Source organism: Anopheles funestus, chromosome 2RL (assembly GCF_943734845.2).
Source record: "Anopheles funestus chromosome 2RL, idAnoFuneDA-416_04, whole genome shotgun sequence".
In the NCBI taxonomy this organism is placed as follows: Eukaryota; Metazoa; Arthropoda; class Insecta; order Diptera; family Culicidae; genus Anopheles; species Anopheles funestus.
In genome coordinates, this window is record NC_064598.1 from 13,559,501 (window position 1) to 13,572,574 (window position 13,074).

The 13,074-nt window shown below is 45.3% G+C and overlaps 3 protein-coding genes across 3 annotated transcripts; 2 read left to right on the plus strand and 1 right to left on the minus strand.

The window, feature by feature from the left end:
* Window positions 1-41: 41 nt before the first annotated feature.
* Window positions 42-3,191, plus strand: LOC125765117 (alpha-soluble NSF attachment protein). Its single transcript, XM_049430000.1, has 5 exons — window positions 42-296; window positions 631-817; window positions 881-1,012; window positions 1,086-1,406; window positions 1,482-3,191. Exons 1-5 carry the CDS (start codon window positions 205-207, stop codon window positions 1,629-1,631), a joined length of 882 nt encoding a protein of 293 aa, XP_049285957.1. The 5' UTR covers window positions 42-204; the 3' UTR covers window positions 1,632-3,191.
* Window positions 3,192-3,869: 678 nt separating this feature from the next.
* LOC125765052 (glycoprotein 3-alpha-L-fucosyltransferase A) lies at window positions 3,870-7,901 on the plus strand. Its single transcript, XM_049429911.1, has 5 exons — window positions 3,870-5,485; window positions 5,559-5,643; window positions 5,809-6,383; window positions 6,453-6,636; window positions 6,704-7,901. The coding sequence occupies exons 1-5, from the start codon at window positions 5,397-5,399 to the stop codon at window positions 7,226-7,228; spliced, it is 1,458 nt and encodes a 485-aa protein (XP_049285868.1). The 5' UTR covers window positions 3,870-5,396; the 3' UTR covers window positions 7,229-7,901.
* Window positions 7,551-11,943, minus strand: LOC125764926 (probable DNA mismatch repair protein Msh6). The gene is made up of 4 exons (XM_049429653.1): window positions 11,162-11,943; window positions 8,557-11,088; window positions 8,328-8,483; window positions 7,551-8,223 (listed from the first exon to the last, which is right to left on the minus strand). The coding sequence occupies exons 1-4, from the start codon at window positions 11,873-11,875 to the stop codon at window positions 8,104-8,106; spliced, it is 3,522 nt and encodes a 1,173-aa protein (XP_049285610.1). The 5' UTR covers window positions 11,876-11,943; the 3' UTR covers window positions 7,551-8,103.
* Between the last annotated feature and the right edge of the window lie 1,131 nt (window positions 11,944-13,074).

Genomic DNA, 13,074 nt, shown 5'->3' on the forward strand with positions numbered 1-13,074 from the left:
CCCTCTCGTGCAATCTTCCTCTTTGTTGCATCCATTCAACGTCGCAGCCAAGGAATGAAAAATCAATAATATAGCTTTGCTCTCGTTCAAAGTCGAGATCGCCAGGAACAAATCATCAGAAAGAAACGCTAGGTTGTGTGCATTGTGAAGAAGAGTAGTACTAAAGAAGTATTGTGAAATTAAAACCTAACCCAAAGCTACACGATGGCCGACAACGAACAAAAAGCGATGCAGCTGATGGCAGAAGCGGAGAAAAAGTTAAATTCATCGAAAAGCTTCTTCGGATCACTATTCGGGTAGGTCAATTCGAAGCAAAGGCCACGACACCTTCTCGCTGTGCTATCAAGAGTATGGAATCACGAAAAACAAGTGACTCATCGTGCTAATTTGCTTACGGAAGTGCTCACAGCAGGTTGCCCAGTTGCGTGGAATTTCTCCACTTGCAGTGGTGCCCGTGTGTCATATTGTTTCAAAAGGGTGTCTCCCACTTTAACACTCACACCCTCCCTGGACAATGGATGCTCTTTGTGTTCCCGGCCCTGCTGCAAGGCAGCTGCGTTGAATTGAAAAACAATCAATAAAGCTTACTAATCTGCTGCGTCGTCATTTGTCTCCCCTTCTCACGTTTAGTGGCGGTTCGAACAAGGTGGAAGAGGCCGTAGAATGTTACCAACGGGCGGCAAATATGTTTAAAATGGCTAAGAAATGGAGCCAGGCAGGATCTGCGTTCTGCGAGGCTGCCAACCTGCACGCCAAAGCAGGCAGTCGACACGATGCGGCCACCAACTACGTGGATGCATCGAACTGCTATAAGAAAGTGAGCCACATTCCCATTTCCTTTCCATTGTAGCTTGAGATAACATGATCTTTCCTACCTTAGACCGATCCAAATGAAGCTGTTAACTGCCTGCTGAAGGCAATTGATATTTACACCGACATGGGAAGGTTCACAATGGCTGCAAAACATCACCAGAGCATTGCGGAAATGTACGAAAATGAAGCAAACGATTTGGTAAGTAGCTACACCGCGGATAACATCATCCTTAAGCTGCCTTCTAACACCACGATCATGTTTCGGCCAACAGCAAAGAGCCGTGCAGCATTATGAACAGGCGGCAGATTACTTCAAGGGCGAAGAATCCACCAGCTCTGCTAACAAGTGCATGCTGAAGGTGGCACAGTATGCGGCACAGCTGGAGGATTACGAAAAGGCGATACAGATCTACGAGCAGGTGGCAGGATCGTGTCTCGACAGCTCGCTGCTGAAGTACAGCGCCAAAGAGTACTTCTTCCGTGCGGCGCTTTGCCACCTGAGTGTGGATCTGTTGAATGCTCAGCACGCGATGGAGAAATACGCACAACAGTACCCAGCATTCCAAGACTCGCGAGAATACAAGCTTGTGAAGGTATTTAAGAAAAAAAGGAATGCATTTTGGCGATTTCTTTTCATTGCTTTTCTTTTATTCTTCCCCTCATTCCAGACGCTCTGCGAACATTTGGAGGAACAAAACGTGGATGGGTTCACTGAAGCTGTCAAGGAGTACGACAGCATTTCCAGGCTGGACCAGTGGTACACAACAATCTTGCTGCGAATCAAGAAGCAGGCCAACGACAATCCGGACCTGCGATAAGCAGCTTACACCAAGAATATCTATCACAATCGCTCTCGATTGGTCTATTTGTGCGCCCGGTCGGTGGCAATCGACAACACCACATCCGTAACCGTTGTTTAGTTTTTTTGGACCGCATGTTGGGTTCATGGAATGATTTTATTGAACCGAGTGCGGTCAAGGCTTGTGTTCGCTCGTACAACATTCACTCGTTGCTCTATCTTTTTTTTGCGGTATCTAATGACGGTATTGGTACACGGGCGTGAACACTTTTTAACCCCATTTATCCTACTGGATTTAATGGAAACAGTAAACCATAAATTTTATCTTCTCTAAAAGCTAAGTACGATAACGGAAATTGAAAAACCCTCACACAATATTCGCTGAACACAACAGTAAACTGTAAAAAATATCGAAATCTACCACCCGTTTTAGTGTAATAACATTGCCACCAATGCTCGTGCGCCCCATTTTACCTCGACAAACGGGAATCCTTTATTGCGTTTACATTATACGTTGAGTCTTAACCTGTAGCAAGCTTATTATATTTTGTTATGTTAATAAATTTAACTGCACCTAGGTATTAAGACGTTAAGCAGCAGTACACATCTTATAGTAACGGACACATATGGATTGAATGGGTAAAGTTGAACGAGAACTCTGGGGCACACCACACCACTACAGCGCATCGTTTGCAGTGCAACAGAAAAAGAAGCTTTCATCCTTGCTCACTATTCCCGTGGCGTGGATTTGTTTTGTGCGCGTTTGTTTTTTGCTGCATATTATACATTATGCCTGCCAGCAATAGCAAAACGTTCAATAGGCTAGTGAATGCGATTCCCTTTCGGGTTTTTGTGTGACCGTCCGGACCGGGCGGTTCCACTATCCGCGGGGCGCTTCGAAAGGGGCATTAACAAGTAATAATAGTATTGATTCGCTACAATTCGACATAGACGAGACAGATATAGATTATCTAGTAAAAAAGTAAAACAGCAACAATCCAGTATGTATCTTCAACCCCAGCCAGGCAGTAGCGAGGAGTTAGAATCAATCACATTGTTACTACCATATACTTATACTCGTGGCGTACGCTGGCTCGTGTGCAAATGTAGATCCCAATTGCCACGCGTAGTCATTACACCACATCCAGAAACCTACCACGATTACTGTGTGTCCGGCAATGGTCACACCGTCGTGTGGCGCAAATACGTGCTAAGAAAAAGTATGGAGCATAATCGGAACGAACAGATCTTTGCAGTTACGATCAGCAAGTTAATCAGCAGCACTAGCAGAAGTAAAACAAAAACCGTTAAAAAGGCCTGACAATGGAAGGGCTGAAATTATCACTTTCTTGCTAAACAAAACAACAACATTGAACTATTATTAATGTAAACGAAGTGACGGGAAATATAAGCGTAATGTATTCTCGATAATATGCGACAGACAGCGAAAAAAAAAATGTGGAGTCAGAAGAAGAACGGGAGAGTAAAATATACTAACGATTACATGTTTCCAATTGAATTGCAATAACAAAACTACCGTGAATGAAGTCAATAAAATAAAATCAACGCTATAAACAAATCGCGTATTTTATGTGCTTTAAGCAGCGGTCATTAGTTAGTGGCTGAAGAGCCACGGAACGGACCGTTTGGTGTGGCATTTCATTGTACAGTGTACGCAGCACCCTTCGGTACACAATCCCCATGAAAATTCCTACCGAATATCCTGCTCACAGTCGCATCGGCACGAATAAGGTAGGGTGTGCAAGGATTTTCCACCCCTTTTTGTCGTGTGTTGCTCTCACCACCAGAGCAAATACATGTTCAGTTTCGCGCGCGCACACACCCTACTATCAAAGTGTACCGCGACACACACCATCAAAGTAGGCACCCAAACGTCCTTTCTGATTAAACACTGACACTCGCTATCCTTTTTTTTTGCTTGTCTCCTTCTTTCGATGTGTGTGTGTGCCGCGTCGCGAACAGTACAATTGTTGCCGTTCCATACAACCTGGGGAGTGGTGTTGAGAAATCATACATGTTTTTTTTTTTGCATGCGCACACACGTGCGTGTTTGCTCGCGCACGTTTGCGTGTGTTGGTGTGAGCAAGGACGATAGGAGCAAGGATATTTTCCAATGTTCCATTTTCACCCTTGCGTGCAGGGAAAATTAAGGAAAATAACCTCGGCTAAAGAGAGGAAGAGAGTAGAATCAGAGTTGTCAATCGTCGAAGTCGCGAAACGGTTCTCGTACGTGGTTGGTGGACTCCGGGTTGAAAAATGTGCCCGCTGTTGCAAGTTTAGTAAACGCATTTTTCAATGGTTGGGTTCAGAATCCGGTGCACGGTTCACGAAGCATTAAACCGAAACAAAGTTTCATATCAACTACTCATCGATCCGCTTGCGGAACGTGGTATGCCGGAAACGTACCGTGAACGATAGTGGCAGCCCGAAAGTACAATTCGCCAATTCCAAAGAGAGAACCACGGACGAGAGTGTTCAACGAAGCGAAGGGTGAACGGGGTGACGATGAAAATCAAAATTATGAAATCATTCGTCATTTTGGGAGGCCCGCGGTCCAACAAACTGGAGTGAACCGTACCGTTCCCGGGCGATATGAATCAAAGAACTAAACGTTTCAAACACCCGAGATAACGACAAGGATAGAACAGTGAACGTGTGTTTGGGGGTGAAGCTGTGAAATCGTAAAAAAATACTCGTGAAATAATCACCATTTACACTGTGACCAATTGCTATAGAAATTGTGTTGTAAAACAAACTTACCACCCTTTCCCAACCATCGGAGGCAAGAGTTGTTAACCGAGAACGGGGGAAAAAAGAACCACAATTTTAATCTACCGTGTTTTTCCGCACAAGCGGTTGGAAAAAATGGCCGAGAAGCAGTTTTTTGATTAGTCGCTGCTCAGTGATCCATTCACACAACCTCAAACTCATCATAGTAGCAGGCTAAAGTTGTTCCAGCAGCAAGGAAAGTGATGGAAACATGCTGATGAGCGTTACTAGATAGCAGCAGTAGCACCAGCAACACCAAACACGCACGTTGTGGGTGGATGGAAAAAAGTGAACAGCAATAATTGGGTCAATTTTTGGGACACATTTGACCGGACATCACCGAGTCCGTAAGCATTGCGGAACATTAAACGTGAACATTACCGCTGCTCCACATCATTCCCGGTGATGAGCAGTGGCGGAGGGATTGTGCAGAACCGAGCGCATCCCCGGACAGTGTGTGGATTATTGTTGGTGGCGATATCTTTACTCTGACAAGCATTGGTGAATCCGCCCCTCCGGCTCTCGAACACGGCCGAATCACACATACTCATTCGATTGTTGCAACGGCAGCAAGTCACGATATGTAGTGCAGATAATCAAATTGTGCGCTTAGTTTGAAAGTATGGAAATGAGCGATCGTGCGAAAGAAGCCGGTACCGTGTAGTGGACGTGCTGTGGAACCATTCATATAACCGGGGTGGTCGGAGCTAACAAAAGCTCATCATGCCATTAGAGGTCTTTTAACAACATTAGACGAGAGTTCCTTTTTCAACTCGTCGGAACAAGGACTACGTGGAAAATCTCCAAAGTCTCGTTAAGCCATTACACTGGCAGGCAGTCAGTGAATGTGGACTCTCACCATTTGGGTGACTAGTAACAATCCTGTTTGGCAGGACGACAACCCACAAAAACATCCACCCCCGGTACTCTACACCCGTATGGTGGTGTCCAGCTCCCTCCGTAATCAATTAAGCGAGCGGATGGAAATGTGTCTATGATGAGACTATCGAAGGTGTCGCCTAAGAAATGTTTTTTTCTTGTTTTATGTTTTGCTGTACTGATATTATTAGTGTTCAACTTAAGGTAAATGCGATATTAAAAGCTATCAAAAATAAACTGAAAAGTGATGGCAATGTTTCCGGATTTTTTTTTGTAGGGATAAAGATTGGAGTACTAAATCGCCACATGTGCTATATGCGAGAGATGAATACCAGCTGGATGAGACTAATCTGCGGCACGAGGTACTGTATACCGCTCTTGTAGCTGTCAGATCTCAGATAAGACAGAGTAGAACCGTTTAGTATGTAATTAAGTGCAGCCATGTACCATGTTACTGATTCAATCACATAACCTATCCATTCTCCCGGAAACTTCTAATTGTGGGCATGATTTTAACCTCGTTTCAGCCATCCGTTACAACCCTAGAGGCCGTGGATACTGTTGAGCATGGTGAGAAGGAGAACGATATCGTCGACTATGGAAAGTCCCGATCGGAAGAGCGGCCTAAAGAAACGCTGACCGCAAGCGATCTGCCATGGTACTTCTCGCAGGGTATGCGATATCCAAAGCCGGCGAGGCGCAATCGCAAAACGAACAAGCGGCTGGCCAGACTGCTGCCCAGCGAAACGTCGCGAGGTGATCGCATCAGCAACCAGCTTATGTTCGTGCCGCCAAACTATGAGACAATCAAACGAAAGGGAAAGTTGAAAACGATCCTGCTGTACAATGGGCTCAGTCCGTGGAACGTGAAGGCTGGCCGGGATGTGTTTCTCAGCTCCAAGTGCCCCATTTCAACCTGCACTATTACGGCGCAGCGGGAAAAGGCCTCCACAGCTGATCTAGTGCTGTACAAGGATCACTACATTCCACCGTCGGTTCCTCGATCGACCTACCAAATCTACATGATGTACTTCCTGGAGTGTCCGTACCATACGCAGCACGTGAAATATCCGGACGTATTCAACTGGACCGCTACGTACAGGTTCGTGTTCAAAGGTGTTGAATGTCAGAAGTCCCAGAGCTAATCGAATATTTGATCTCCCTCTAACAGGAAGGACAGTGATATTGTCGCACCGTACGAGAAGTGGGAATACTTCGATCCACGCATCAGACAGGTGGAACAGGATCGTAACTACGCGCTCAACAAGACGCGCAAAGTGGCCTGGTTTGTTTCAAACTGTGGTGCACGCAACGGACGCCTTCAGTATGCACACGAGCTACAGAAATATATCCAGGTAGGGATAGTAAAGATCACCAGAAAAGGTTGATCGTTTGCTAATGCGCAATGTAACGCAATTCCAGGTCGATATTTATGGTGCCTGTGGCACGTTCAAGTGCTCCCGCAGTACAGCAGAGCGATGCTTCGAGATCCTTGACCGGGACTACAAGTTCTATCTCGCCTTCGAAAATTCCAACTGCAAGGACTACATCACGGAGAAGTTCTTCGTCAATGCCTTAACGCGCAACGTGCTGCCCATCGTGATGGGTGCCCGGCCAGAAGACTATGAGGCTAGTTCGCCCCAAAAGTCCTACATCCATGTGGACGAGTTTGGGTCACCGAAAGAGCTGGCCGAATATCTGCATCTGCTCGACCGAAATGATGAGCTGTACAATTCCTACTTCAAGTGGAAGGGTACGGGCGAGTTTATCAACACATACTACTGGTGTCGGGTCTGTGCTATGCTCCACGATGATGCCTCCTTCCGGAGGCCCAAATCGTACGACGACATTAACGAATGGTGGCGTGGACCGGGCGTTTGTACGAACGGTTCCTGGCGCAACTATCGGGCACGCAATCCCGAAAAACCAATATCCGATAGTCGATGAGCATCCAGGCAATCGCAAACCAGGTCTCGTATACACAATTTTGTTTCCTCTTCGCGAAAGATGATTTGATCTATCGGGAGCAGTCTCCCTTTACAAAGGCTAAAGCAGAAGTGTATTATAGCAAAGTTCCTTTCTTTTTAAATTGAACACATTTGAAAGGGCCATTAAAACTAGCCACGTGGTAAGGGTCCTGCAAGCTCACGAATATTTAGTATTCTTTTGGATAGCTTCATTTCTTGAGAAACGGGAATTACCGTTTAATCTAGAGTTATTTAACAGGTTTATTTATCTTTATTAAGATGTCTAATAATTGTCGCTTTTCGATGACGGTGATAAAAAAACGTTGCTCATACACGTGGCGACTAGCTAGAGTAGAAGCAAAAACATGAGCAAGCGGAGCGAACAGGCGAAAGTGCTTTAAGTTCCTTTCCATACATCAAGTAACAAAATTGCAGTAGAAAAAGCTAAATGAAGACGACAGCCATAGGGGAAAAGGAACAAATCACGTTTCTTCTTAGCCATTAAACGATTTCAAACTTCTAGAGCGTGTGGGAGGTGGGAATTTCGCTCGCCGTTAGCTCACCGGCTGTAAGGAAATTATGTTACTTAATCTTTTTGTCAAATACATTATCCTTTTTGATGTAGATAAAACGAACGTAAGGTTGAAATCGAACGATTTGCTTATTGTAGCGTGGATGCATTCCACCGCTTATTTATTCGACCGCGAAATTTGAGTAAGTGATGAGAAATTTGTACTTATGGCACAATGACTTACAAACTATACAAACGTATACAGAAGATCTTTGCAAATGTCCAAAGATGGAAAACCGAGTGGGTAACGAGTAAAAGCAGAGTACATGAACAATATAAAACAATTAAAATTGGCAGGATTTAAACTTTACCACGAGATCTTTGATCTCGTTTTGTGGTGCATTTTTAAGTAGCTTCATCAGTATCTTACGCTTCAGGGCTTCCGATTCGACCGTTTTAGAGAGCTGACAAGAAAGAGATAGAGAAAAGGAGGGAAAATAGTTAAGAAAATGGTTTCTTCCACATTATTTTCTAGAAACTGTACAACTTCACCGTTGCACTTACTTACCTCGTATGCACGTTTAATGATGGCCGCAGGCATTCCCGCCAGCTTAGCAGCATTAAATCCGTACGATTTTGGACATGCCCCTTCCGTGTAGCGGTACAGAAAAGTGACCGTCTCCTGGGTAGGATCATCCCCATCTTCGTTTTCCACCATACAGGCCTACGAAACCAGAGGAAATCGAACGTTAGAAGTTTTGTTCTTCAAGACAAACTTTCCCACTTCATTTCCTCACCATGTGACCCAAAGCGATCCGTGGATCTTCGTGGAAACTGTCCACTAGATTGTGATAATGTGTTGAGAACATGGTGCGACATTTTAAATCCGCCAGAAAGTGTACAACGGCACCGGCGACAGCTGTTCCATCGTACGTTGCCGTTCCACGGCCCAACTCATCCAACAGCACCAGGCTGTCGGCGGTGGCATGTTTCAGGATAGCGGATGTTTCATTCAACTCCACCAGGAATGTGCTGTGGCCGGCCATAATGTCATCGCTAGCACCGAGTCGCGTAAAAATTCGATCAATCAGCGTCATGCGGCAGCTTTGGGCCGGAATGCGTGATCCAATTTGGGCCATCATGGCCAGCAAACCAACCTGCCGCATAAGGGTACTTTTACCGCCCATGTTCGGACCGGTAAGTAGTACCAGATTGGCTTTCTCATCCCCTCCGATAGCTATGCCGTTCGGAATGAAATTCTCAGCCGCATCACTCGTCAGACACGGATGGATACCCTCCTCGATCTCGACGAATGCTTTGCCTCCATTTACCGACTCATCCTTATCGAGTAGCTCCGGCACACACATCAGCCCTTCCGACCGTGCATACTCTGCCAGCGACGTAAGCACATCGAGCGTGGCCATCAGATCGATGCAACTCTTCCACATGTCATAATCGCGCGAAAATCGTTCAAAGATTCTACGGGCTAAATCTTTCAGAACCGCCTTTCTGCGATCCTCAAGCTGCATCATCTGCTTCAGGAAGTGTCGCGTTTCCTCGGTGTGAAAGCGTTTGGCCGCATTCTTGCCGGTTTTCGTACCTTCCAGCGTGTAATCGCTGGTTGCTTTCTTTGCCCGTCCTTCCGGCACTTCCAACTGAAACCGTTTCTTATCGTTCCCGAAGTACTTTACGGTGCAGCCAAAAAATTTACCTTGGCTCACGAGATACTGATCAAGTTCTTCGTTCAAATCTTTGATCTCCTGCTCGATCGCATCGTATTCTGCGTCGAGCCCTTTCTCCGGCACGATACTGCCACTCTTGAGTGCATTTTCGTGATCGAACGAGTTTTCGAAGAATTCGATCTGTTTTTCCATCGATGGGAACGCTCCCGATGGGTTGGAACCAGCTTTGTGGGTTAACCGTATGAGTAGCTTTGAAGAAACGCTTGCAAAAAGACGTGGAAGAGCTAGCAGAGATTGGAATCCTTTCAAGGTTGCGATGAAGTCGCGCATTTTCTTCTTTCCGTACACGTGCTCCTCGTACAGGATGGCTCGTCTGGTTGGGTGATTGGTTAGCGCCAGTCCGAAACCATGAATCTGTGCCAGATGCCGTTCCATGTCCGGTAGTTGACCGAGAATCTGACGAACGTCCTGCAGCAGGTCCACATTCTCAATCAACTCACCAACAGCTTCCTGGCGCTCGAGAATTACCTCTTTAACGCAGCTCGGAGCACATACCCAGCTGTGAAGCAATCGTTTACCAAACTTGGTGCAACAGTGATCCATTCGATCGACCAGAGAACCTTCCGAACCGACTATCTTCAGATTGTTCAGTGTAATGGAATCCAGTACCATAAAGCGTTTGGCTTTGGCAGCCCCAAGACGCTGCTCAATCGTCTCGCTACCTGCATGCTTGTTTTCATCAAGTGGAACGTACTCTTCGAATGTGGCCAGTGAAAGCACCTGCTGGTCCAGAAGGCATCGCTGCAGATACCAAACACATCCCCCAAGCGCTTTCAATGCAAGTTGGTACGATTCTTTTGGCGTTAGCCCCAAACTATCGGCATCGTCCAACATGGTGCGTAATGCCGGTGGCCATTTGGACTCTTCGCTCATCGATCCTCCGTAGATTGTTTCCGCAAGATACTTCAGCGTTGTTTCGCCCGACCAAAACTGGGTTCCGTGTGTAAGGGCTTCACGCTTCACGTTAGCAAGCAATGTTCTCATAATGCGCTGCGTTCCCTCGGACATATTGCCCGAACCGGCACGCTCATGAAGTATCAGAACCGGTGGATAGTGGGACAAGAACGTGAGCAATCGGGACTGCTGGTTATCGTCGTCAAACTCACCGAGATGAAACAATCCGATCGATGTGTCGATAAAACAAACTCCGTAGCGACTGCACGTCCCTTGACGGGGAGTTTCCGTAATCGCCAGCATGTAGCGTGGTTGGTGATTGTTGGTAATGGTTACCTGCTGCCCAAACACCTCCGTACCCATCAGAGTGATTTGACAAATCTCCCGACGGACGACCTTGTCGAATTTGCTGTTCGTACGCTCGGTCTTACAGCGCTCCTGCATCATTTCGGGTGTTTCCGTTTGTTCCACCCGGGCCACCTTGAAGCCCTTCTCGACAAGTGTGGTCGACATACGGTCATATGCAGCCTCGGGAAACCCGGAGTGTGCGAATTCACCCTTCATGAAGCTGAATCCGAGCTCCGTAACACCGACCTCAGCATCCATATGATACAATTCGTAGAATTTGCCCACCTTGAAGAACAGTACACAATCGAAGTTCTTGCTCTTCAGGATCCACCACTGCCGCATGGCCTATAGCATGGGAAAAACGAAGAATTATATCACAGTTTTCATTACATGTTTAATCGAGTATTTCGATTCTTACCGGTGTCAGTGTGGTAAGATACTGGTCCGGCACGTACAATGTTCTGTTGTCATATTTTTCACTTCCCGGTCGATTGCCATGAATGTCTTTGATTTTGTTCGGTTTTAAAAAGTCCAGCTTCTGGTGAGTCCAAACGGTCGGTTCGTCCAAAACAGCACCCGGCTCTTCGCTCGGTTCGTGGACCGTTTCTAGTTTTATCTTTTTCTGCACTGGTCCATCATCCGATGCATCTTTGCTTGCTTCCTTTCGCTGATCAGCTTCGGCCGTTTCATTTGGCCGCTCAAATGAGGATAGCAATGCAAACTTTTTCGTACCAGTTTGCTCATCATGATCCTCCACATTGTTGTTATTGTTGGGTTTATTCTCGTTATTCCGACCACCATCGCCATCCTCGGTGTCCGATGTGTCGTCCAGCAGCAAGATACGGCGCCGCTTCTTTTGAGTAACAATCTCCTCTTCGTCGACATCATTTGCTGGCGGTTTTACCGTTACGGAGCGTTTCTGCTTGCCGGCTGATCCAGCTTCCTTTTTAACTGCGGCTTTGGAGCTTTTTGGTGTGCCATTAGTTTGATTGCATGATGAAGCACGGTCTGCAGGAAGGGCACTCGTTGGAGTTGATGGGTTTGCCGGTTTCTTGGTGCTTGCAGGGGATTTAGCAAAGTAATTGTGCAATGTATTTGGGGAGCTTGGGAATTTTTCCTTATTTTTCGACATTTTGCAACGAATTCAAACACGCCAAACAGCTAGAAATGGGACACTCTTCACGAAACGAGAGCTAAACTCACAATCAACAAACGCGCGTTTTTTTATTCAGCTCTTTGACGTTTGTCGCGCGCTTTTTCAGGCGTTCAAGGTTTACATATTATTTGCAATACGTAAACCTTGGGTATTCAAAGGCGCACAGTGGTTGTTCAAAACAAAAAGCGAAATAGTTTCCTACTGTAGAGTATTTTGCAAAAAATGTTGTGAAATATACGTGGAATAATTTTATTTCTTGTATTTTGAGGTACAAACAACACATAAAAAACAAGAATTTAAAGAGAACAAATGTTTATCAGCTGTAGCCTACAAAAGTTTCGCTAATGACTGTTGTAAGGTTCTTTCCGTTCATGTTTTGAAGAACAACAATCAGATTGCGTGTAGTTGATGACGCCGGAAAAGCTAGTTTTACAAATAGTGGAAACATTTAAGTATTGAAATGGTTAAAGCAAATCATCAGATGGTGCACAAATGATCTCATAATAGTGAAGAACTCGTAACAAAACAATTGAGAACGAATATGGCTTGATAGCAGCCCTTATCGATGGTGAAGTTGTCGGTAGGAGGACAGCTTGTACTCCAACATTTACACAGAAAATGCGATAGACGCAGTAAATAGATCAATTGAACAAACTTCTGGTGAGAAATCGATTCAGAATACCTCCTCGGTAGTAAAAGACACGTCAGACACGAACTAGAAAAAATATAGCAAGATCTATGATCACACTATGTTGCTATGATCATTATCATCGGAATTAGTGTTTAGTGTGTGTGTGTGTGTGTGCGTGTGTGTAGTTTAGGAAAAATTCGCAACGAAATTAGTGTTTAGTGTGATGCAGCAGTTCTTCCTTCCCTGAGGAAAATTAGGGACTATTTCATCCTTATCAAGTAAGTAGAAATATTTGATCAAATTCCGATCGATTATCCATTTACACACAGCTTGTATTTAAAGTTCAACAGGATGCTGTGAAGAGTCTTGATTCATTTTGTTTGTTTCCTTTTGTGTTTCACTGTTTATCAAACATTAGATAAAGAAAATTGTTCGGCAGGGATTTCTTTGTGATATTGAACAAACTTGTTTTATTATAAAAATTTAATGTTCGATTTTTGTTACGCTTCGGTACGGTATTAGTTAAGTTTTATGAATTGTTTCA

Excerpts from the sequence above, each read along its gene's own strand:
- LOC125765117 (XM_049430000.1), top strand. The coding sequence starts at position 205 with ATGGCCGACAACGAACAAAAAGCGATGCAGCTGATGGCAGAAGCGGAG. Across the intron at positions 818-880 it reads CATCGAACTGCTATAAGAAA|ACCGATCCAAATGAAGCTGT; the intron begins GTGAGCCACATT and ends TTCCTACCTTAG. Across the intron at positions 1,013-1,085 it reads AAAATGAAGCAAACGATTTG|CAAAGAGCCGTGCAGCATTA; the intron begins GTAAGTAGCTAC and ends TTCGGCCAACAG.
- LOC125765052 (XM_049429911.1), top strand. The coding sequence starts at position 5,397 with ATGATGAGACTATCGAAGGTGTCGCCTAAGAAATGTTTTTTTCTTGTT. Across the intron at positions 5,486-5,558 it reads TTATTAGTGTTCAACTTAAG|GGATAAAGATTGGAGTACTA; the intron begins GTAAATGCGATA and ends TTTTTTTTGTAG. Across the intron at positions 6,637-6,703 it reads AGCTACAGAAATATATCCAG|GTCGATATTTATGGTGCCTG; the intron begins GTAGGGATAGTA and ends ACGCAATTCCAG.
- LOC125764926 (XM_049429653.1), bottom strand. The coding sequence starts at position 11,875 with ATGTCGAAAAATAAGGAAAAATTCCCAAGCTCCCCAAATACATTGCAC. Across the intron at positions 11,089-11,161 it reads ATCTTACCACACTGACACCG|GCCATGCGGCAGTGGTGGAT; the intron begins GTAAGAATCGAA and ends CCCATGCTATAG. Across the intron at positions 8,484-8,556 it reads GGATCGCTTTGGGTCACATG|GCCTGTATGGTGGAAAACGA; the intron begins GTGAGGAAATGA and ends CTGGTTTCGTAG.